The sequence below is a fragment of the Bos taurus genome, chromosome 2, assembly GCF_002263795.3.
Source record: "Bos taurus isolate L1 Dominette 01449 registration number 42190680 breed Hereford chromosome 2, ARS-UCD2.0, whole genome shotgun sequence".
Classification (NCBI taxonomy): domain Eukaryota; kingdom Metazoa; phylum Chordata; class Mammalia; order Artiodactyla; family Bovidae; genus Bos; species Bos taurus.
This window is the reverse complement of record NC_037329.1, coordinates 134,259,535-134,284,413: the sequence shown is the minus strand read 5'-3', so window position 1 is coordinate 134,284,413 and position 24,879 is coordinate 134,259,535. Positions and strand designations below refer to the sequence as shown.

The 24,879-nt window shown below is 55.0% G+C and overlaps 1 protein-coding gene across 1 annotated transcript in view; it reads left to right on the top strand.

The window, feature by feature from the left end:
- The window catches only part of IGSF21 (immunoglobin superfamily member 21), a 280,582-nt gene extending 272,735 nt beyond the window's left edge, over window positions 1-7,847 (top strand). The window contains exons 7-10 of the mRNA XM_024983246.2: window positions 5,792-5,877; window positions 6,257-6,449; window positions 6,859-6,897; window positions 7,625-7,847. Of these exons, the coding sequence (XP_024839014.1) occupies window positions 5,792-5,877; window positions 6,257-6,449; window positions 6,859-6,897; window positions 7,625-7,698 (392 nt within the window). The 3' untranslated portion in view covers window positions 7,699-7,847. The remainder of the gene's footprint in view (window positions 1-5,791; window positions 5,878-6,256; window positions 6,450-6,858; window positions 6,898-7,624) is intronic.
- Window positions 7,848-24,879: the final 17,032 nt, after the last annotated feature.

The window sequence follows — 24,879 nt, the reverse complement described above, 5'->3', positions numbered from 1 at the left end:
AATTCAGATCTTCTGCTCCTAAGAAGACACTTTCAAGAAAATGAAATGAGGTGAGATGAAGAAGCAAACTACAAACTGAGAGAAAATACTCTCGACACAGATACACGATGAGGGATTTATATCCTGAATATATAAAGAACCACTACAGATCAATAACGACAAATTTTTAAAGAGAGGATATACAAATGGCCAATCAGCATATAAAAAGGCATATAAATAACATCATTAAGGAAATAAAGACTAAAACCTAAGGAAGATACTGTTCACAATGACTAAAATGCCTGCAGTAGAAGGATGGACAGCACCAGATGCTGGCAAGGATGTGGGACAGTAAGAACCTTCACACCGCGCGGGGTGTGTGAGGGCGCTGCCGCTCTGCAAACTGGTAGCTGCTCACAAAGATAAGAAGACTCCTCTCTGGCCTATGACCCAGCAATCTCACTCATAAATACTTGCCCGAGAAAAAGGAAAACATACGCCCACGAAGACTTGGGGCTTCCCCGGTGGTGCTGGTGGTAAAGGACCCACACGCCAGTGCAGGACTCGCAAGAGACGTGGGTTCGATCCCTGGGTTCGGAAGAGCCCACGGAGGATTCAATGGAAGCCCACTCCAGTACTCCTGCCTGGAGAATCCCATGGACAGAGGAGCCTGGCGGGCTACAGTCCACGGGGTCTCAGAGTCACCCACGACTGAACACCCACAAAGACTTGGGTGTTCACTTCTCATCAACACAGACGAGTAAACTCCTAAGACACCAACATCGTGGGTGAAGCTCAGAACACTGTGCGGCAGCGTGCACCCCGCACGATTCCGTTTGTGTGAGCTGCTAGGACACAGACGCGACCTCTGAGGATAGGAATCAGAGCAGCGTTTACCTGTGAAGCGACCTCTGAGGACAGGAATCAGAGCAGCGTTTACCTGTGAAGCGACCTCTGAGGATAGGAATCAGAGCAGCGTTTACCTGTGGACGGTGGAAACGGACTGGGAGGAGGTCTCGGGGGACCTCTGGGGGGGATGGGAACGTTCTCGAATTTGACCGGGAGAGTGGTTACACAGGTGTTCACATGGAGTAGGGTTTATCAAATTGTGTTCTTAAGAACAGCGCATTTCCCTTCTGCGAGCTTCATCACAATTTAAGAATATATGAAAGTCAAACAAAGCAACCCAAAACAGACTGCATCCTGTGTAAACTTGCACCCCCACGGAGCTCATCTTTCACGCTCTCCTCTGCTCCATCTGCTCCTGCCACAGGGTTCTCCTTACCCTTCCCTGAGCATGCCCAGCTCAGCCCACCGCCATGACTTTGCACTGTCCTTCCTTTCTGCCTGGAATAACCAGATAATCTGAACCCCTCCTTCACTCAGGTCTCTGCTCACATTTTCTACCCAAAGGCTCTTCACTTGAACTCTCTTTCCCGGTCTCGTCTTGGCCCCCCTCGAAATACTTCCCTTGCTTGTTTTCTGGCATTGCATTTATCTCCATCTGCAAGTGTATGAGAGGCTTCCCAGGTGGCTCAGTGGTAAAAAGAATCCACTTACCAGTGCAAGGAGATGCAAGAGATGAGGGGGGATTGATCCTTGGGCCAAGAAGATCCCCTGGAGGAGGGCATGGCAACCCACTCCACTATTCTTGCCTGGAGAATCCCATGGACAGAGGAGCCTGAGGGGCTACAGTCCATGGGGTTGCAAAGAGATAGGCATGACTGAGTATGCACGCATGCAAGTATATGATATGTTTTCTTATTGCCTGGATCTTCCACTGGAATTTAAGCTGAATGTGGATAGGGTCTTATTCACATGGTACAGGGCTCAGTGAAGATTAAACAAGGTGGTGCATCCGAAGTGCTTCCCATAGTGACAGAGTAAGGATTCAGTGAATACAGGCTACTGTTCTTATTCATTATTGTGTCCCCAACATTGCCCTGCATAGTGGCCAATACGGATTAGGTGTCCAGTAAAGAACCAGATACAGCACATGAGTGAATGAGTGGGTGGGTGAGCTGATTAGCAGGTTTATGGGTAGGTATCTGGACAGATGACGGATGGATAAATGGATGCATGGGGGACATGGTGAGGGGATGAATAATAGGATGGAGTGATGAGTGGATGGAGGGATGGACAGAATGAATGCTTGGAAGGCTGGAGGGATGGATGGATGGATGGATGAGTAAGTGGGTGGATGAGTAGGTGGGTGAGTGAGTAGATGACTGTCTTCGTGAAGACCCAGAACTCCCACAGTGAAGGGCCTAGAAGAGCTTTTCCACGAGATTTCACAAGGCTAGTATTGCAGCACAACGCTGAGGGAGTAAAGACAGCAGTTATAAAACCGGGATCTCGTGCACGCCCCTGAGCAGATGCACACCATTTCACATCTCTGTCTCGTCCCTCCCACTCACTGTCATTTTCAGAACAGTTTCTCCAAGAGTGGGGGAGTGGCCTATTCTCCCCATGTACAGGGGAGAAAACTGAGGCCCAACAAGCTGAACCGAGTCATGCAAATCACGTAACCAGGGACTGGAAGACAGGCCTCAGTCCTGGGTCTCCAGACTCCCACTCTTTCCACATGTCCAGGAATTGAGAGGAAGGAAATCTCAGGGACAGAGAACCTTCCTGTGGGTCTTTTCAGCGATGAGCTCTAGGGGCAGGAGAACGGGCCCAGGACCAGCCTGTCAGGAGCTGCTGAAGGGCGTCAGCGTGCGGTGGAAGGGTGTGGGTGGTGGCCGCTGGCCTCCCAGCAGCTCCTGCTGCAGGTCAGAGGGGCTGCCTGCCACCAAGGCTCTCACTGGCTGGCAGCTGCCAGGGTCAGGCCCGGACGTATGAGGGCAGAGCAGACCCCTCACCTACCCACCCCATGCCCCTCAGGGTTGGCTCCACCCGGGAACGCAGCACAGCAGGGGAGGGGTCTGGCTGCCCACATGCAAGCAGCTTCCCGGGCTCTGAGCGCCCCTCTAAAGACCGATGCACGCTCAGGTCCTGCTCCGGCCAGGTCTTCGCTGTCTGACCTCCTGGGAGCCAGTTACGTAACCTGCAGAATGAGTTTCATGGCAACTTGCTTCGTAAGCATCAGGATGAGGGCGAGGGCTGGGGACGGTCCTAGAACGGAGTCTAGTGTGTGTCAGGCGCCTGATAAATGTGAGCTCCCTCTCCTGGGGGCCCGGAAGCCCAGGCCGGCCTGAAGCGGGTGGGCGGGGCCTGTAGAAAAGCCGGCAGTTGGGAGTCTGACCCAGGAGCTGTCTGCTCCTTCTGCTCACGGGGCAGTGGGGGGCGGGGGAGGGGGGGCTCTTCTATGCCCCCTGCTGGCTGCAGCGGGACGGTGCCGCCCGTGCAGGACAAGGAGAGAGACCTTCGCCCGCAACGCTCCTCACCTGCAAAGGGACCTTGACCGCGCTTGAAGTTCATGAAAAAGGCGAGAAAGTGACTCGGCTCCCCTAAGCCGTCCTTGCCTTATGAGGACAATCTCAAGACGCTGGAGGTTTAAATGAGATCATGCATCCCAAGTTGCTTAACGGAATGCCTGGCACTCAGGATGTGCTGGACAAATGCCTCAAACCCACACCGTCTCCCAGCACTCCTAACAGCCCAGCGTGGTGGGCGGGCAAGGGTGGTCGTGGCTGTTCCCATCCTGCATTTGGGGAAACGGGGGAAGGGACTGGTCCGGGGCGCACAGGGACTCCTCTCCTCGTGGTGGACGCAGCAGTGGGAACCGCCCCCGTCTCCCCCATCGCTCCGTCCCCTGGCGCGGGCCCGCTCTTCCCCCTGACGCGTCTCTCTTCCCCACGAGGCCCTTCAGATGTCTTGCTCTTGATTTAATTAACAGTCCTTTGGTGTCATTCTCAGAGAACGAAATTGGCAGTGCCTGGGAGATCACTCGCGTCCGCCAGCTGCTCTGAGTTCTTCTCTGAGAGCTCTGAGTGGGAAAGAAAGGTTTCCGGAGCTGGTGGGGCCGATGAGGAAATCCTGGGGCAGCCCCAGAGCCTGGTGACAAAGCTCTTCTCCTGCTGCCACCCCTGGAAGGTGCTCGCGGAGAGAGGCACACGAGCAAGGCAGTCCGATCTAAAGCCTACCTCTTTCCCTGGCCCAGAAATCTGCAGGGTCTGGCCCAGCCCACACCCCCATTACCCCCGACCTTCAACCTCAGCGCCACGACCTAGCTGTTCCCTCCACCTGGAACACTTTCTGGGAGCTTCCTCTCAGCTGACATAGCAGCTCAGAGGAGGAGATACTCAGACCCTGACTCCCCACTGGTCCGAGTCTCCACGATGCTATGGCTCTCTGATAAGCTCTTGTTCACCTACTTACTTTGTGTCGAATGTCTCCCCTACCAAAGTGTGAGCCCCGTGTCAGCAGGCACACGCCTCCATCACCACCGTGTCCCCAGCCCTGCCGAGCAGCTGGCTCAGTAATTCCTTGCTGGATGAACGAGTAAGTGATGGAAGGATCTGGCAGACATAAGCTTGGTGTGAAAGCCACGGGAGGAGAAACTGGCTCTGTGGGTGACCTTGGATAAACCCCTTCGTTACCCGTGGGCTATGGTTTTTCCAGTAGTCATGTATGGATGTGAGAGTTGGACTATAAAGAAAGCTGAGCACTGAAGAATTGATGCTTTTGAACTGTGGTGTTGGAGAAGACTCTTGAGAGTCCCTTGGACTGCAAGGAGATGCAACCAGTCCTCCTAAAGAAGATCAGTCCTGAGTGTTCATTGAAAGGACTGATGTTGAAGTGGAAACTCCAATCCTTTGGCCACCTGATGTGAAGAACTGACTCAATGAAAAGATCCTGATACTGGGAAAGATTGAGGAGGGCAGGAGGAGAAGGGGATGACAGAAGATGAAATAGTTGGATGGCATCACTGACTCAATGGACATGGGTTTGGGTAAACTCCGTGAGTTGGTGATGGACAGGGAGGCCTGGCATCCTGCAGTTCATGGGGTTGCAGAGAGTCAGACACGACTGAGCGACTGGACTGCACTGAACCCCTGGGCTTCGGTTTCCCGGTCTGAGACCTGGGAGGAAGAACCCAGTGATCTCCGTGGCTCTTCCTCCCCTGATAGTCTCTAGGCCCGCCTTGGGCGCCGTGTCTCCCAAGTTCAGAGACGTTAAGGGGCTTGAAAGAAGTGATGCCAGATGGGGAAGAGAATCAGGACACAGACCAAGCCCAAGGAAGGAGACGGCTCCCCTCATATTTTGGTACCTTCCCCTCACCTCCAATCCAGAGATTCCAGAAGAAAAAAAAAAATTGTGGGTCAGACTAACCTGGAAGGAAGTGCTCTGGGGCAGGAATGACGAGCCGCGACGTTTGGCCCTGGTGCTTGCTCATGGTGTGACCTTTGGCAAATTGCTTCCCCTGCGCCTCAGTTAACTCAGCTGTACAATGGGGACGACACGGCAAGACCCCCCTCACAAGCGTTGAGTGCTCATAGGAGTTTGAGTTTCTAGCAGTACTGGCTGCTGGAGCAGGCTCCTCCCTGTTTGCTGCTGAGTCATCTCCAGGTGGCACCTCCCTGGGGCATCCCCGACTCCCCGTCCCCAGGGCGTCTCTGATCTGACGTCTTATCACACCGGCTGGTGCTTGTGTTCTGCCCGCACTGAGAGTGAACCCCACCAGGGCAGGGGGTGTGTTCTGGGTGCCATTAAGTCCCCAGTTCTCAGCCGGGACTCGGGAACTGTGTGTGAGTGAGCGCACTGGATGGGAGCCTTGTCTTCCGTTCCTCCGCCCCTCCTTTCCTTGCCGAGTCCCCTCTCCCCCGCGCAAACACACAGCCCTCTGACCCGGCCTTTTCCTCCTTTACAGTTGCCCCCAAAGGACCCAAAATCATGATGACGCCTAGCAGAGCCCGGGTCGGGGACACTGTGAGGATCCTGGTCCACGGGTTTCAGGTCAGCCTGGCTCTGATCTGCTGGGAGGGGGCGGGAGGTGGGCGGGGCCCCAGCTTCCCTCCCGTTGACTTCCAGCACTGCCAGCGGGCCCCAGTCTCCGTTGACTTCCAGCACTGCCAGCGGGCCCCAGTCTCCGAATCTGCCTGACGGCAGAGTCGGCTTTGCCCGCCCATCTGCAGCTCAGAGCACGCGCGGCACGTGGTCTCGACCTTCTTTTCAGCCCTAGAATCCTCTTCTTCCCAAGGTTCCGGGCAGCCGATCCCAACCCGTCGATGAGAATGTGTTCCCCGCGCCCCGCCAGGCCCTGCCTCTGGCCCCCTTCCCGCTCTGGCAGGAAGGGTCCTCCTGTGACTCCGCCCTCCCCTGCTCTGGCCAACAGAACGAGGTCTTCCCGGAGCCCATGTTCACGTGGACGCGGGTGGGGAGTCGCCTGCTGGACGGCAGCGCCGAGTTTGACGGGAAGGAACTGGTGCTGGAACGCGTGCCCGCCGAGCTCAACGGCTCCATGTACCGCTGCATGGCCCAGAACCCGCTGGGCTCCACCGACACGCACACCCGGCTCATCGTGTTTGGTATGCTGCGCCAGACCAGGGGATCGGGAGGGCTACCCAGGGATGGGTGGGGTTGTCCCAACGAGGTGGGCGCAGCAGGGGCCTGAGTTCCCCAAATTTGCCCCGAGGAGGCGCCCGCAGTGAGGCACTGGAGCGCTGCGGGGGAGACAAAAGCAGCTTTGGAGCTCGGGAGCCCTGGGCTCCAATCTCAGATTTCCCACTCGGTGATGGGGCAACCCCGGGCAAGCGGCTTCCCCTCCCTCAGTCTCTCCATCTGTAGAATGGGCCAGTACCTCCCAGCCCGCAGACGCCGTGTGCCTGCCCTGAGCGGCGTGGTGACGGGCGCTCAGCAGGTGCTGGATAAGGGGCCTCCTTTGCCAAGTTCTGAATGCTGTCCGTGCTCTACTTCTCTTTCTGTTCTTCCCGACAGAAAACCCGAATATCCCAAGAGGAACAGAAGACTCAGATGGTAAGTCTCCAACCCTGGAGCTTCTAGCGTGAAAGCTCTGGTCCCCCAAATGCTCCCTTTGCCTGCGCTTGCCCCTCCCTCAGGCCTTAGGCGCGTGATTGTCCTCTAGTTGGGCAGAGTCTGGGTCAAAGGTCAGGAGTGGGCACTAAAGCCGTTAAGGGGGACCCAGTACCCCTAAGCAGCCAGCAGGGATCTCCAGGGACCAGGTCTTTCTGGGACCAGCTTCCATGACCCCAAGAGGATGTGTTCAACCCTGACCCTGGGGTTGTGGTCTGGGGCCCTTGGCCACTTCGCAGGATGCTGGGCACACAGACCAATGCGTCAGCAGGGTCCTTAATGCTGCCCCTGTCTCCAGGCTGGCCCTGACCTGGAGACCAGCCCGTGGGGCCCGGATACCCTTCCCAGGCCTGCAGCCCTCCCCTCCCCGCACTGAGCTGACACCACATTTCATGATGCATCCCCCCATATTCCTGGTCCGCACTGTAGGGTCCTGGGGGCCCCCAGGGAGCCCAGCCTCAGCCCAGCAGGCCTGGGACAGGGAAGGGATCACACATAGTCAGCTGGGACCGACAGCAGGGCTGGGGCTGGAATCCAGCGGACCCCAGCGCTGAAGTGCAGACTCTCATCCGGGGCCCTCCGGAGCTCTGTGGTCCCCAGGGCCCACACCCACCCACGCCCCCGAGAGAGGCGGTGCGGGGCCCCTGCCCTGACGCCGCCCCCTGCACAGGTTCCGCGTCTGGCCCCGCTGGCGTCCGGCTCACCCTGGTGCTCGCCCTGACAGTGGTTCTGGAGCTGACGTGAAGGCACGGCCTCCACTCCATCTGGCACTGGCATCTCTGCGACCGGTTTTCCTTTCTTTTTTAAACTATTTCCAGTCTTGTTCTTAGTCTCTTTCTGTCCGTGTCTTGGCTCCTTCGGTCAATTTAATTAATATAGAACACTTTTCCCCACCTCCGTCTGTGGCTCTGTATTCTTCATGTTCTATAGCAGCAACAGGGCGCCTCCCGGCACGCAGCCTTGGGTCAGGCAGTGACAGGGTGACAGACGGCATGCTCTTTCCCGGAGGTGGGGTGCAAGGGCAGTGCCTTGTCTCATCCAAATCCAGGCGTGAGAGGTTGCCAGAGACTCAGGAAATCTAAGCTCCCTCAGGGCCGGTGTAATAGTCAGCTCTTGCCACAATGACCCTACATAACAAAGCAACCCAAATCACAGAGGCATGAAATAACAGGCATTAATAATTATGTTCTCAAGGCAAGAATACTGGTTTTCCATTCCCTTCTCCAGTGGAAACAGTGTCAGAATGTGTTTTGGGGGGGGCTCCAAAATCACTGCAGATGGTGACTGTAGCCATGAAATTAAAAGACACTTACTCTTTGGAAGGGAAGTTATAACCAACCTAGATAGCATATTCAAAAGCAGAGACATTACTTTGCCAACAAAGGTCCGTCTAGTCAAGGCTATGGTTTTTCCAGTAGTCATGTATGGATGTGAGAGTTGGACTGTGAAGAAGGCTGAGCACCGAAGAATTGATGCTTTTGAACTGTGGTGTTGGAGAAGACTCTTGAGAGTCCCTTGGACTGCAAGGAGATCCAACCAGTCCATTCTGAAGGAGATCAGCCCTGGGATTTCTTTGGAAGGAATGATGCTAAAGCTGAAACTCCAGTACTTTGGCCACCTCATGCAAAGAGTTGACTCATTGGAAAAGACTCTGATGCTGGGAGGGATTGGGGGCAGGAGGAGAAGGGGACAATAGAGGATGAGATGGCTGGATGGCATTACCGACTCGACGGATGTGAGTTTGGGTGAACTCCGGGAGTCGGCGATGGACAGGGAGGCCTAGCATACTACAATTCATGGGGTCGCAAAGAGTCGGACACGACTGAGTGACTGAACTGAACTGAACTAAATAATTATGTTCATGTTCAGGATGAAGTGGTTCAGCTGATCTAGTCTGGATTCTGGAGGAGGAAATGGCAACCCACAGCAGTATTCTTGCCTGGAAAACGCCATGGACCAAGGACCCTGGTGGGCTACAGTCCATGGGGTCACAAAGAGTCAGACAGGACTGAGCACAGCACAGCAGTCCGCACTCAGCTGGGCAGCCCTGCTTCAGGAAAGAGGCTGTCTGGGCTGGATTCCAGGCTTGGGGTTGGACTTGGGTCTCCTCACTGGGTGTTTGCTCTGGGGCCCAGGCTAGGGAGGTGGTGGCTGATCCTCTTATGGTGGATCATCAAAGCTCATGAAAAAAAATGCAAGCCAGGCAAGTACAGTCACCGCCTCTGCCTATCGTGTCCACTCTCTTCAGCCAGAGTAAGTCACATGGCCAAGGCCAGCGTCATCAGGGTCACAGGTAAGTCAGTGGTAGAGGCTCCAGAACTTCTTACTCAGCTACTAGACGGTTTGCCAAGCCATTCAGCTGTTGGAGGGAAGGACCGAGAGTGTCTGGGGGAGGGTGGCCTCTCTGAGCCACGGCCCAGACCTGAGAGTCACCAAGGAGAGACCTGGAAGCGTGTGTTATTCAGCCAGGAGAAGCTGGGCTGCAGTAACACACTGACCCCAGAATCTTACTTGATTAACACAATAAAAATTTATTTGGGGCTCATGAAAAGCCCAGGGCAGTCTGGGAAGTCCTCTGCAACATGCGGCTTCTGGAATCTGCATGGCAGAGGAGAGGGCTGGAGGATGAGAGCGGCGCACAGAGTGATACCCTGCAAGGACGTTCATGCTCTTGTTAAAGTTTTTTTATAAACTTTTCATTTTGTCTTGGGGTATAGCTGATTAACAACGCTGTGACAGTTTCAGGTGAACACCAAAGGGACTCAGACATACCTATACATGTATCCACACACCCCCAGTGCTCCTGCCTGGAAAATTCCATGGGCGGAGGAGCCTGGTGGGCTGCAGTCCATGGGGTCACTAAGGGTCGGACACGACTGAGCTACTTCACTTTCACTTTTCACTTTCATGCGTTGGAGAAGGAAATGGCAACCCACTCCAGTGTTCTTGCCTGGAGAATCCCAGGGACGGGGAAGCCTGGTGGGCTGCCATCTATGGGGTCGCACAGAGTCGGACACGACTGAAGCGACTTAGCAGCAGCAGCACGCACCCCCAGAGCTCCTCCCATCCACGCTGCCACATGACGTGTGCTGTACCATAGGTCCTTGTTGGTTATCCATTTTAAAGACAGCAGTGTGTCCACGTCCATCCCAAACCCCCTAACCATCCCGTTCCCCACCCCCCGCCCCAGCAACCATAAGTTCGTTTTCTAAGTCTGTGAGTCTCCTAAGATGCTCACATTCTAACCCCAAGGACCTGTGAATATGTTACCTTATGTGACAAAAGGGATTTTGGCCAATGTGATTAACTGAAGGAGTTTAGGATTAACTGGGAAGATTGTCCTGGATTATCCAAGTGGGTCCAATCACAAGGGGTTCCTTATAAGAGGGACACAAGAAAGCAGCAAGTAGGGGAGCTGTGATTACAGAAGCAAGAGCTCGTCATGATGCCGGGAAGGGGCCATGAGCCAAGGAATCCAGGCAGCCTCGAGGCTGGAACAGGCAGGGAAACACTCCCCCCTTGAGCCTCCAGAAGGAACCAGCCCGCCAACAGTTTCCCTCTGTCCAGCTCATCTCAGACTTCCCACGTCCAGGACTCTCTTAAGAGAATAAATTTGCCTTGTTTTGAGCCTCCAAGTTGGTGGATAGGAAACTGGCACAGCCACCCAGGATGTTTTCCAGGCTCAGGCCTCGCAGTGGCATGGTGGTAGGGTTTAGTTGCTCAGCCGTGTCCGACTCTTGCGACTGCATGGACTGTAGCCCACCATGCTCCTCTGCCCGTGGGATTTCCCAGGCAGGACTACTGGAGTGGGCTGCCGTGTCCTTCTCCAGGGGATCTGCCCGACCCAGGGATGGAACCTGCATCTCCTGCACTGCAGGCAGACTCTTCACCGACTGAGCCACAGGTGAAGCCCACGGGGGCAGAGACCACACCTATCACATCCCACTGACCTGGGGGATGTGCCCTCTGCCATTTCCACTGCATTGTTTTTTGGGATTTTTTGGCCAACATGAGCTATAAGGCCAGCCTGGATTTAAGGGATGGCGTAATCGATTCCACTTTTGGGTGAGAACTGCAGAACCATCCGGCATAGTGTGTGCATACAGGTCAGGAGGCAGAAGCAGGGCTGTGTTCACAATCGACCCCAGCCCCACACTCTGAACCTGACATTCTAGAATCTTGGTTTCCCATCCACCACGTCACATACTCTCATTTCAACGGGGAAGCCCAAATGTCTCCTCACGGCAATTTCTCTTTTAAAAGTGTGACAACTAAATGATCCATTCACACAATACATATTTGCCTGCCTGCATCTTGCCCGCAACAGCAAAGAAGTTGATTGTCGAGTGTTGAAAGGTCTCTCAGATCCATCAGTGTCAACACCCAGGCCAGCTCGGCAGCGACCACCGCACAGCACCACCTGCCCCTCAGCCTTCTTCCTTCTTCCCCAAAGCCCCGCTCTGTCTCACACGAGCCGCCTGCCGCCACCCCTGCTGCCTGCCGGCAATCCTACCTAAGCCAGTGCTGCACCATGCCTTTGCCTGTTTTCTGGAAGGAATAAAACAAGATTTGTTCCTTCTTTTTACCTTAATAGAGGGAAGCCCATGTAGGCATGAAATTGGAATCACTTTGCCCTATTAACAGCTCTGGCGCTGGGTTCCACGGCCCTTAAAATGCATCAGCATCTCAGCAGCAAGTGAACGAGCCACGTAAAGTGGGAGGGGACACGCCCAGAGAGAGTCATCCGGGAGGCCAACCGTCTGCAGGGACGGGGCGGCCATCTGCTCTGGGCTCTGAGTTTGAGGACACCGAGCCCTGAGCAGGCTGGAAAGGGTGATTTGTCCGACCCAGGACTGCAAGGATGCAAGGTAGGATGGGTGACGTCAAGCCCAGCCTGACAGGGAGACAGATCCTTCCTTTATTTGTCTACCTGGCTACTCACTCATTTGACAGACTCTGACACCCCTCCGGTCTGGCTGCACGCCAGGCAGGGGAAACCCCAAGACAAGCTGGGCAGATCCTGCCATAAAGAGCAGCGAGTCCCTGCAGAACGACAGACTCCAGGAAAAGAGGAACTGAGATGCCACGTGACAAGTGTTAGAACAAAAACATCAGAGTGCAAGAGGGTCACAGAAGGGGTGCAAGGCTGTCCCCCCGGTAGGTCCGGGGGCGCTTCCAGGAGGCGGTGACCTGGCGGCCAGGCCTTGAGGGAGAGGAAGGAGCATCAGAGTCAATTCTGCCACCTTCCCAGTTTGGCTCCAGGTCAGTGGGTCCAGCTGTCGGTTGGTGCAGAGACCCCTGCTGGGCCTTGAGGGGGCCAGCCCCCTTCCTAGCGCATCAGCTAGGGGGTCAGTCCTCCTCCTCCCGTCAGCCTAGCGCTCGAGTCAGGCTCATCAACAAGAACGTGGAAGCTGGGGTTCCCCATCACTAGGTCACAGGAAGTGGGGGTTGGCACATGACACTTTGCCGGAGCTGCCCCTTCCGGGGAGGTGGTTCCGGGGAGGTGGTACTGGTGGCCTCTCTGCCCACGTGCCTGCGAGAGGAGTCAGGTCTGGAGTCAGCATCTTCTCAGCCTTGGGGTACCTCGGGGCCCACAGCACCCCCAAGGGGAGTCACACTGCTCCTCTGCCCTGCCCCGCCTCATGGTGCCAGAGACCATCCTTCCTGATTCTACCCTGGCCAAGCAGGAGCGTATCTGGGGACCTGCCCACCCCATGGGCTACTGTGATGCGAGCCACCGCCTCCAACCCGAGGTCAAGGCCACCCTGTCTGAAGGGAGACCCGGAGCCGTGAGCCATGGCTCCTACATGAGGACCCTGGTTCAGAGTTGTCGTCCTGACTCCAGACAGGCTGCAGGTTTGATAAAATGCTCACGTGAACACAGAGCAGAGAAAACAAAACCCAAAACAAGGGTCTCTGCGCTCTGCCCCTGAAGGAGAGCTGACCGCCCCGGTGACCCCTAAAGCTGGATGCTCACCCGTATGTTTCTGGGATGGAGGCAGAGACGGGAAGGCTGGTGTGGAGGCCGACTTTCTCAGGAGCCCTGATGCTGCTGGTGGAAAGGAAAGGGAGACAGGGATGGTCCTGAGTGATAAGAAGGTGGGTGGAGGGAGAGAAGGGTGGGGGGAGTCTAGAAAGAGCAGAGAGAGGAGCCAAGGATGCGCTGGCTTGGAGAGGGGAGGAAGGGGAAAGAGAGCGGAAAGGGGGGAACCAGCCAAAGAGCTGTTCAGGGTCCGGGGCGTCAGGCCCACCCTGGGATCGGACATCCTAGAGAGACAGGAGGGTCCAGGAGGAATTTGTGGATGGGGGTGGTGGGACAGAGAATAGGGTCCCTGCAGGGAGTGATTCTGAAAAAAGGAACTCTCCAGTCCAACTGGGCTCCTGTGAAACAGAGATCAAGAACCGGACGGAACGAGCTTAAGTGCTGAATGAGGGAGAAGTAGATAGAAATGAAACAAGAGACAGAAGAGAGAGAGAAAGAGAGAGACAGGCAGAGCAAAAGAGACTAGCCCTGACACCCAGGGGGGGCGGCTGAGCCGCAGACCAGCCCAGAGCTGGGGAGTTTTCCAAAAGCACTTAAGCTATTATGTCAGCTATTACGCCCTTGGTCTCCTCCAGGGAAGACAGTCCTGAGTGATGTGTGGAAGGAAATGGATGTGCAAAATACACGCATTTTTTCCAAACGGCCCGATCGCCAGCGACAGGCCTGAATGTCAGCACACACAGCTGCACCTGGCCCTGGGGCTGAGCTTTGTGGAGGCCACCTCCCCCACCTCTCCTTTGCTCCCTCCGCCCCCTCTCCTCTGCCCCAGGTGGGCTGTCCCCACCCCAGGCTCCCATTCCCTCCTGCCCCTTCCTCCGTGGATCTGGAACCCCAGGGCCACAGACAAACACCTTTTTGGAAGAGCCCTTCCCTAATCGTGCATCCCTACCCTCACCTTCTCAAACAACCTCCCCCAGAGACCCTCCTTCTCTGACCACAGGGACTGTCCTTCCCCTGTGACAGCCAGGGTCTTGAAAGGCTTTGGAGTTGAAAGTCTCTGAGGACTTGGACAGCAGCTCAACCACATTCCCACTGCAGCATCTTCAGCAAGTGGCTGAAGCCATCTGAACTCAGCTCTTCAACTATAAAATGGGGATAATTATGCCCCGTAAAGCTGACGCTAGATGCAAAGAACCCTCCTATCAATGCAGGAGACGTAAGAGACGCGGGTTCAATCCTTGGGTTGGGAAGATCCCCTGGAGGAGAGCACGACAACCCACTCCAGTATTCCTGCCTGCGAAATCACATGGACAGAGGCGCCTGGCAGGCTACAGTCCACAGGGTCAAAAAGAGTCAGACACGACTGAGGCAACTCAGCTCACATGCACACACATGGATGTGCGCAACAGATTAAACAGCAACAGTTCCACACGTAAGAATCTGCATAAATATCAACATCCTACATTTAGGCATTTACCACGTACCGGGTCTTCTCTACCAGCTAAAGGCTGTGCCAAGCACTTTGCACGTATCGTCTCGTTTGATCTTCACGACAAGCTTGAGGTACAGGAAGCATTAGAATCATTTTCCAAGCAAGGAAACAGGCTTAGAGTGGCTACGTGACCGCTGAAGGCCACACAGGGAAATAAAGGCCTGGAGTGAGATCTGGACCTAGGATAGGTGCACCCGATACTGTGCTCGTAGCTGAGAAGCCCAGCAGAGTCAGGTGGAGACCAGAAACTCAGGGATTTCCTTCTTCCTTCCTTCTCCCTGGACACTCCTCCAAGGCAGGTGGCTCTTCTAAAGATTCTAAGGATCTCATGATGGTCAGTCCAGGGCAGGACCCTGTGGCAGGTGTTTAAAGAGGTGAGCTCTAAAGCCAAACTCTCCTGGACTCAAATTTTGTCTTGAAAAGCTGTTGACTAGCTGGGTGGCCTCAGGCTATTTTATAAAAAACGTCTTTGTGATTGGGTGGCCTGTCTCTAAATGAGACTCATAACCTACTCAGCTCTTGGGGCTGAATGAGACGGCGCATATAAAGTACTTAGGGAAAAAAAAGTCTGGCATATAGTACGTGCTCAATAAATATCACCTGTCATTACCACTCACTTGGCACAAGATGCTAACATTAATCTCCATCCTTTAGTAATAGATAAAAGATATCATGTGGTCCTTCCCCCCAAGGTCACCCTGTGCCTTTAAATCATGCCAGCCAAAGGAGAGGGGAGTGAAGAAGAAAGATGGGAACAAAGGGAGAGGAACCTACAGTTATGGAACTCAGATTCTTACAAGGCTGTGTCAATCGGTGCCCACCACAGCCTTCCAAGACAGGCGCTCCATACTAGTTTCATAAACAGAGCAAGGCGGAGCCTCGGGGCGGGAGGGGGCCGGGCCCAGAAGCACGCAGCTATGGGTAAGCAGGGACCGGGCTGGAAATTCCATCCTCTTAACGCACATCTCCCTCCCCTCACATGGAGTGGGAGGATACAGCCTCCCCCCACACCTCACATCCTCTGGGGATGCCAGCAGAGAACCACCGTCTCCCATGGCCAGGGCAGCCTCAGGGACAGAAGCAACCTAACAGAAAAGGTTAGGAGGAAGGAGGGGGCAGGCACGCCCTCCAGAGCCGCTGGGTGCCACGTAAGGCCCATCCCTTACCCCCTCCAAAGGAATGACCACCCCCTTCCAGCTAAAGCAGACGTGTGTGCATGTCTTCGGACGGTACGCAAGCATGCAAGTCACGACCCCATGGATGGCAGCCCGCCAGGCTTCTCTGTTCATGGGGCTCTCCAGGCAAGAATACTGGAGTGGGTTGCCACGCCCTCCTCCAGGGGATCTTCCCAAGCCAGGGATCGTACCTGCATCTCGTACGCCTCCTGCGTTGGCAGGCAGGTTCTTGATCACTAGCGCCACCTGGGAAGCCTTCAGAAAGGTATGCTGAGTCTCAAACGTCAACCCGTACTACAGCTGGGAGACAGAGGCCCTGAGCAGCTCGCCCTGGGGTCACAGAAGCTTAGCGGCGACGTGAGGACCAGAAGCTGGGTTGACTCACCCTCACCCTTTTTACTGGAATGACACGCGGTGATCTGCCTGGTAAAGTAAATATCAACGCACCCACTGGGTGCCTCTTTCACCTCTCTGGGGACCTAGGAATCTGTACCAGGGGAGAGTTCCAGCACTGACCAGTCTCACAGGAAGGGAGGAAAGCTTCTGCAGCCAGAATGGGCCTCCCCAAGGGGCTGGGGACTGTGCCAAGCAGGCTGAGGCCCCAGCCTGGTGGGCCCCCTGCTGCCTCCTCCCAGGATGAGAGCCGTCTACCCTGGGGGACCCAGACGGGGACCCACCCTCAAAGGCAATGACCTTGATCCCGCTCAGAACCCTCCTAGGCTCAGGATACGGATTCGGGTTCTAACAACCCTGAGGGCTTTTGTGAGAGGTTCCGGGGAGAGATCCTGCAGGAATCCAGGTCTGAAATAACAACTTTGCTTCACTGGGCACCTGCTTCCGTCTTGTCCTTTTTGTCCCTCAGTTTCTCCTAAAATATATATATATGAGTGAGTGTGTGTGTGTGCCTGCGAGTGTCTGTGTGTGTGTGTGTGTGCGCACGCACACACGCTTTGAGGTTGTTCCTGGGGGACTATTAACTAAGAATAATTTATCCAAGAAATTTGTTATGTTAGAATTACCAATTAGATATGATTATAACTTGCCATGGCTAACACGGCACTACGGTTGGAAATCTGAATCCCATTAAAATCTAATTAGCATATATTAAGTCGAAGGCGGTTTTACTGCAGTGCGCCAGCAGGTCTGAGCAGCGCTGGGCCCAACAGGAGGACTCGCTGCCCACTTCGGCACGCGGGCCACGTTGCCCATGGCACCCAGAGGACGCCAGGAGGGCTCTAGGCAACTGTTCCTAAACTGGGGAGCAGATGGTCCACGCGACAGACAGGGCAGCTCAGAGAGTGGACTTGCATTCCAGGCTCTGACCCTGGATGAGTGGCCAGAATCCAGGGAAAAGTATCTTTGACTGGACAAGACCCTGATGCTGGGAAAGACTGAAGGCGGGAGGAGAAGGGGATGACAGAGGATGAGATGGTTGGATGGCATCACCGACTCAATGGACATGAGTTTGAGTAAACTCCAGGAGTTGGTGATGGACAGGGAGGCCTGGCGTGCTGCAGTCCATGATGTCGCAAAGAGTCGGACACGACTGAGCGACTAAACTGAACTGAACTAACACAGTCAGGGTACTCTGGGGTCACAGCTCTGGGCTAAGGTGGGGGTGATTTTGGTAGCCCCTGGGGGCAAGTTAGCTTTGGGGCTGAATGTTAGCCTCAGAGATGGATCCTTCCCTGGCTTATGGGCATGGTGGTCCTGGATGTGTAGGACTTAGCTGCTATCTCCTTGGACCTAGAAAGCCCCTGGCTCAGGAATAAGGAACACTTGCTGGGCTCCTACAGTGGGGCTTACTTTCTTATTCTCACTTAATCTTCATAATCAAGAAAAGACCCTGATGCTTGGAAGGATTGAAGGCAAAAGGAGAAGGGGGCAACAGAGACTGAGATGATTGGGTAGCATCACCAACTAAATGGATGTGAATTTGAGCAAACTCTGGGAGATAGTGAAGGACAGGGAAGCTGGCATGCAGTTCTTAGGGTTGCAAAGAGTTGGACTCTGATTAGTAACTGAACAACAACAACAAATCCTCTTAAGAAATCCAAGAGAAAGTTCTAGTATATGCCCATTTTACACACAGGAAACCTGAGGGTTAAAGGGGTTAAGGAATGTTTTCAAGATCATGTAGCCACTAAGTGGCAGAATCAGCGTTTGAACACAGGTGACTCTTTTTTAAAAGCTCTCTCTCCTAACATCTTGTTGCTGGAATAAACGACATCCACTGTAGAAGGTGACTGCAGCCATGACATTAAAAGACGCCTACTCATTGGAAGGAAAGTCATGACCAACATAGACAGCATATTAAAAAGCAGAGACATTACTTTGCCAACAAAGGTCCATCTAGTCAAGGCTATGGTTTTTCCAGTGGTCATGTATGGATGTGAGAGTTGGACTGTGAAGAAGGCTGAGCACCGAAGAATTGATGCTTTTGAACTGTGGTGTTGGAGAAGACTCTTGAGAGTCCGTTGGACTGCAAGGAGATCCAACCAGTCCATCCTAAAGGAAATAAGTCCTGAATACTCACTGAAAGGACTGATGCTGAAGCTGAAACTCCAATACTTTGGCCACCTGATGCAAAGAACTGAGTCATTGGAAAAGACCTTGATGCTGGGAAAGTTTGAAGGCGGGAGGAGAAGGGGACAAAAGAGGATGAAATGGTTAGATCACCGACTCAATGGACATGAGTTTGAGTAAGCTCCGGGAGTTGGTGATGGGCAGGGAGGCCTGGCGTGCCGCAGTCCATGGGGTCGTAAAGAGTCAGACGCGACTCAGCGACTGAACTGAGCTGAACTGGTCAGGTCAGGCTTGATCAATGCCCGCTGCTGCCAGGAGGGGGAGACAGTGAGACACGAGGGAACAGGGCGGACCGGATGTGTTAATGGTGTGTTAACGAGTGTGTTAATGGTGTGCTGAGGACAGCTACAAGGTCACCAGGGGACGTTCCAGGTGCGGAATAAGACCCCCAAACGATGGTGCTCCATGAAGATTGCAGTCATCCAACCACAGGTTTTTGAGGGTTAAGGGGGAAAAAATCCTTCTTTTGTGCACAAACTTATAGAACCAGATTAGATTATTACTAGCAGATACTGTCTCGCTCCCTCCCACCTCCAGGATGATGAATGCTTCACCTCTGCCCTTCCTTCTGCCTCCCCCACCCTGCTGATGTTGGGCATGGCCACGTGGCTTTCTCTGGTGCAATGTTTGTGGGTGCTCCAGGAGCAGGGACTTTGGATCTGCTTGACTGTTAGGACTTCTCCCTGGCATGTCTGTCATCACCAGGAGAACACGCCTTGGGCACCCAGGCTTCAAAGACGATGAGGATGAGAGATGCACAGAGCGGATCTGGTCTCAAGCCTTAGCTTGAGGCCAAGTCCAGCAAGGCCAGTCTAGATCAGCTGTAGCCCAGGGGGCCACGAGGCAGAACCAATGCTTCTTGCTAAATGCCACTGAGGTTTGGTGGTTTGTTATACAGCAAGAGCTGACTGACACACCCAAGCTGAATAAAGACAAAAAGCAAGCTCTGCTGATCAAGCGAAGGAGACGGGACAGAGCCCTGCTCTCGCCCCAGAGGCCCCTGCCCGTCCACCATCACCAGCCTGACATCTAACCTCGTCAGCAAATGCTTTGCTTCAGCTGGTTTAGCCTCCCAGCCCCGGACCACACATCATTTCTGGACTTTCTCCCAGCGTCTGTCCTCGTTCCCCCTCCCCCCACCCACTCTGCCTCCCTCAAAGCACACTCAAACTCAGCAGGGGCCTGAGTTATTCCCCAGCCTGCTCCTCTCTGCAAGCTCTGGCCTCAGCCCTGTCCCATTCCGAGGCTCCTTCACCCTTAGCCGGCTGGCAAGGGGGTGAAACGTGGAAGGAGGTTTCTGGAAGCTGCCTGTCCCAGTCTGCATCCCACACTCCAACTGCCGCCCGAGGCCTAGTCACACCTGTGTCCCCAGACGCCTTCCACATCTTCCCCCAAGAGCTGGGCTGACTCCCTGCCCCAGCCCTGAGCCCGCAGGAGGGACCCGAAGCCCAGTGACCCACAGAGCCACACTGAAAGCCCAAGCTGCACATCTTCCCAGTGGCCTGGAGCAACCCGCTACTTAGTGGGACTGAATTATGCTCGGGAAGAGGGACATGCCCTGGGGGTTGGGGCCAGGCCTGGATAGGTGTCACCAGGAGACACGGGAGGAGCGAGACGTGGAGGAGACGGCCCCCCAAGGAGGCCTGGACAGGCCGGCCCTGCCCCTCTGTGGGGTCCTGGGAGCATGTGAGCAATTCCCGCTCCTTCAGCCTCTGTGTCGAGCTGAACCTTCCAATAAAAGGACTGCCTACACCTCCGCTGGGATCAGCTGGTGTGAGGACCGGGACCAGACGAGGGGCCACAGGCTGGGAGCAGGCAGCCCCACGTCCCAGTCTTTTGCGGGTTACACATTGAGGGGAGACGTCCGCACGGCGCAGAGGCTGCCGAAGGAAGGCATCACAGACCGAGGGGCTTAAAGCAGAGACGCGCGTCCTCCCCTCTGGAAGAGGGAAGACCAGGGCTGGCTCCTCCCCGGGCCTCCGTCCTGGGCTTGGAGGTGGCCACCTTCTCCCTGTGTTTCTCTGGTGGAACTCTACCCGCACAGCAATGGAAAGAAGCCCGCGACAGCTGCGGGGCCCAGAGTGGACGGAGGCCGGGGCGTGCCGGTGAGGAGAGGGCGCAGGCGCAGAGGAACGCGCGCTATGCGCGTGCCGCCACGCACCCGAAGACCCGCAAAGCGAGCCTCGGCTCTCGGAGGTCAGGCACGCCGCAGTTACCCTGGAGGCGGGAGGCGACTGCAGGGGCCTGGGGGGCCCTTCCGGGGTGCCGACCGCGTCCTGGTTCTTGGTCCGGGCGCTGCTTTCAGGGCCGCCTTCAGCTGGTGAGAGCCACTGAGCTGTCCTCTGCAGGCTCACGCATCGTGACTTTGGGGAACAGCATCGTGCGAGCGTCAGCTTCCTGGTTTGACGCTGTTCTGTGGTTATGTAAGATGTCATTGGGAAAAGCTGAATAAAGCGTGGGAACCTGGCGCTATTTTCGCTACTTCTTGTGAGTCTCGAGTACTTCAAAAATAATTTTTTTATAGTGCTCTAAATAAAAACGATAAAAGCAAGACGTTTTAGGTTTCTTTCAGGGTTTAGTAACATGTCCAGCCCCAGGGGAGCTGAAATAAATTTTAGATTAAAAAACAAACAACGAAGAATTATGCACTTCTCCGTGCATGTTGCAGTTCAATTAAAAGTTAAAAAGCAAAACAAAACTGCTGCCAGTTTCTGAGCTTTTCCAAAAGGAGAAAAGTTGCATTCACAGAGTACATATGATGTGCTAGAGATTTCTAGGCACTTAAGCCAAGGTAACCCATTCGTCACTCTGGTGTGAGGGAAGTCACAATTGTGTCCATTTACAGATGGGAACACTGAGGCTGGAGGGAAAGCAAGCTGCTCAGTGACACACAGCTCAGTCAGGGGTCAGCCGAGGTTCACACCGACGCTGGCTGCCTTCAGAGCCCGCCCTTGTCCACGCCCTAGCTTGGCTCGCTCAGAAGGACGCCTCTCCCTGCTCCGTGGCCCTGGACTGCCCTGCTCAGCCTTACCATGAGGCAACCCCCCAGACACATGCTCCCCACTCCCACCCGCCAAGATACCAATGTAGGGTTTTCCAAGGGATGCCCGCCCCACCTGCCAAGCTCTTTGGCTGGCACTGACCCTCGGACCGTTACCATCACCATTTTTTGCAGTGCTGAGCATACAGCTCTCCTTCCTCAGATCCCCAAAGACCCCGAAGCCCATTCCACACTGGAACTCCTCCCACCCACACGTATGCCCACCCCCAGCACCAAAGTCCCCAAGACACTTGGAGCTTGGACAAAATTCACTCATTTCTCCAGCCAGCCCAGTAGGGAGGATTCCGCCTGCTCGTGGCTATGGGCCCGAAAGTTAACCTGGGTTAGCCTGTCCTCTGAGTTGGGGCTTGAGCAGCACTTTGAGGGACATTCGGGCATCTGGGGACAAAAAAAATACAGCTGGAGGAAGGGGAGTTGATGATGATAATTTCTTCCTCAAAGACCATCTCTCCAGGTGGACTGAGGTCAAAGGTGAAGACAGGCTGTTGCTGACCTGGGGAGTCGGTGACTCTGGGTTTGGGGCACGTAACTAAGATGCAGTTTGTCTGGGTCCTCCTGGCCTGGCGACCACAAGAATGCCATAGACTACTGCAAGATGCTGACAGGTGTTCCGTCAAGGGAGCCTGTGCGCATTCAGGCTGGAGACATTTTATCACTGAAAGTCTTCTCAAAGCCTGTATAGTGCTAACGGGCCCCGGAGTCTCTGAGACAGCCCCATCCGCTCTTTTGGACAGTGCCTCAGAGAAATGCGGGTCCCAAGCCTTCGGCACAGATGTATCAGGGGCCGTTCTGGAACAAGATGAGAAAGGAAAGAACTTGCCGTGGTGGTAAGGTGATAGGCACAAGTATTGCTGTTCCCATTTCGCAGATGGGGAAAACTGAGGCCCAGAGAGGGAGAGAGACTTGCCAGGTCAGCAGGTAAGTTCATGCCAGAGCCCACCCTCGATCTCAACAAAGTGCTCTTCTCTCTGCCCAGGGCTGAGGTCAGGGGGGGTGGAAATCTGCTCAGAGAAGGTTTTTCCGGGTTCCATGGTGAGAAAGATGCAGTGTCCAAGCTGCCCACCAGGCCTGGGGGGAGGAACCAGCTAAGCCACATCATTTATAACTCTCCTGGAACATTTCCAAAGCTCTTTGAAAACTATTCATTATCTTTTCTTTAACAAAATGACATCATTATCCTCTTTAATCTTTACAAACTTTCTTTAGGTCTCGGACATTAAAGCCTCAGCAAGACCATGTGATTTGTCCAGGGTCCCAGGTCCCACTGATGCCTGAGCAGGGTGGTCCCTCCTGGGGTCCCAAGATCCTGACCCGTGGACCAGCTCTCCGTCGACACGCCAACCCCCCGCCCCCAGGGCAAGACCTGGGTCTTGTTCAATTAGACGGCCCCATCACCCCCACCCCAGGGGCCGTGTTGTCTGGAGGGAAGCCCAGGCTCCCGGTGTAGCACCCGACAGAGGCTCTCACTGAAGGGATGACTTGGGGCTCAGATCTCCGTGTGTCCCAGGAACTGCTGCTCCAAACTGCATCTCTCCTCCCCTCATTATGGCATCAGTTCAGTTCAGTTCAGTTCAGTCACTCAGTTGTGTCTGACTCTTTACGACCCCATGAATCGCAGCACGCCAGACCTCCCTGTCCATCACCAACTCCTGGAGTTCACTCAGACTCATGTCCATCGGGTCAGTGATGCCATCCAGCCATCTCATTCTCTGTCGTCCCCTTTTCCTCCTGCCCCCAATCCCTCCCAGCATCAGGGTCTTTTCCAATGAGTCAATTCTTCGCATAGCCAAGGTCAAATGCTGGGCCAGCAGCCTGGGGGTCTGGCTGCTGCTGCTACTGCTGCTAAGTCACTTCAGTCGTGTCCGACTCTGTTCGACCCCATAGACGGCAGCCCACCAGGCTCCTTCGTCCCTGGGATTCTCCAGGCAAGAACACTGGAGTGGGTTGCCATTTCTTTCTCCAATGCATGAAAGTGAAAAGTGAAAGTGAAGTCGCTCAGTCGTGTCCGACCCTCAGCGATCCCATGGACTGCAGCCCACCAGGCTCCTCGGTCCATGGGATTTTCCAGGCAAGAGTGCTGGAGTGGGGTGCCATTGCCTTCTCCAGGACTCCTTAAAAGAGGGGACACCTTCGTTTTGTTTAGCGAAGGAGGAGGTCACCTGGGATCCGGATTCCACTTCCTTGGGAAGACACACACCCTCTCTTCTAAATCAAGAAGGCAAGTCACCCGATAACCAGAGATGCAGTTGATCAACCCAGCTTTATCCGTCAGATCAGTGGGTCTCACACTTTACCGTGCCCAGGAGTCCTCTGGAAGCAAGTGGGTGGTGCAGACAAGCATTCACAGAGCAGGCTTGAGGCTGCTGTCATTTGCCAGCCTGCTTGCAGACTGGCCCTTGGCTGGCCTCTGGGCACTCGGATCTGGAGAAGGTTCTCGCCCATAAGAGCCCTCGTGTTGCCTGACCCATTTGGTGCAGACTGTGTGCTCGACGCTGCACCTGCTTTTCTTCTGAGAGTCTGGAGTTTTGGAACATGCCAGGCAGAATGTGCCTGACTGGCCAGCCCCCAGTTCAATCCCTGGGCTCCCAGCTTCTGAGGATTCCCCCGCTGGAAGACAGCACTTCACATGTGTTCTCACAACTCAGTGCTAGGGCGTTAGCCTGCCTTGTGGGACTCTAGGGGCGTCCCAAGTGGCGCTAGTTGTAAAGAACCTGCCTGCAACGCAGGAGATGTAAGAAACACAGGTTCGATCCCTGGGTCGGGAAGATTCCCCTGGAAGAGGGCACGGCTACCTACCCCAGTATTCTTGCCTGGAGAATTCCCATGGACAGAGGAGCCTGGCAGGCTACAGTCCATAGCATCGCAAAGAGTCGGCACGACTGAAGTGACTTGGCATGCACTGAGCCCGTCAGTCAGGCTGGCACGCTCGTGGGACTCCAGGGAGAGGCTCTTGAACGCTTGCGTCTCATTTCCTCTGGACACCCTTCCCCAAGCTGCTTTCCCTTTGCTGAGATCGCCGTTTCCTTCACTGTAATAAACCATAGCCGGGCATGCGGAGCCCTGGGGGTCCACCCAGGGACCATCGCAGCTGGAGGGGTCCACCCAGGGACCATCGTGCCTGGAGGTGGTCCTGCCCGCACCCACGGCCATAGGGAGCTGTTCTAATGCAGATTCCAGGTCATCCATGGGGCCTGGGGCAGAGGCCTGGAAATCCGCACACAGTCTGGGTGATTCTGAGACCAAGAGTCTGCGACCCTCACTTGGAGAAACACCACTTCCTGGTTCTACGGCAGCAGTTTCATTCAGGAAAGGGTTATCTGGGGAGCCATCTTCTTCCGAAAACTTCTCTGCAGTTCTCTGGGGAAGGAAGACCATGGGACTGGGGAAAACTTGGGAGTTCTCTCCGAGAATCCACGTCACCCATTTGTTGCCTCCCTGCCCTTCCGAAGGAGAGCGCAGAGCGTGTGCCTGCAGCCGTTTTCACGCAGCTGCCTGGGCATCCTGGCTGTACTTCACCACGCCGGGGGGAAGAGTGCCTTCCCCAGCCACGCCCTGGAAACTGTCAGATGAAGAGGCTCAGAGGGGCGTGGGGGGAGAGGAAAGAGGGGCCCAACTGCTGCCACGGAAA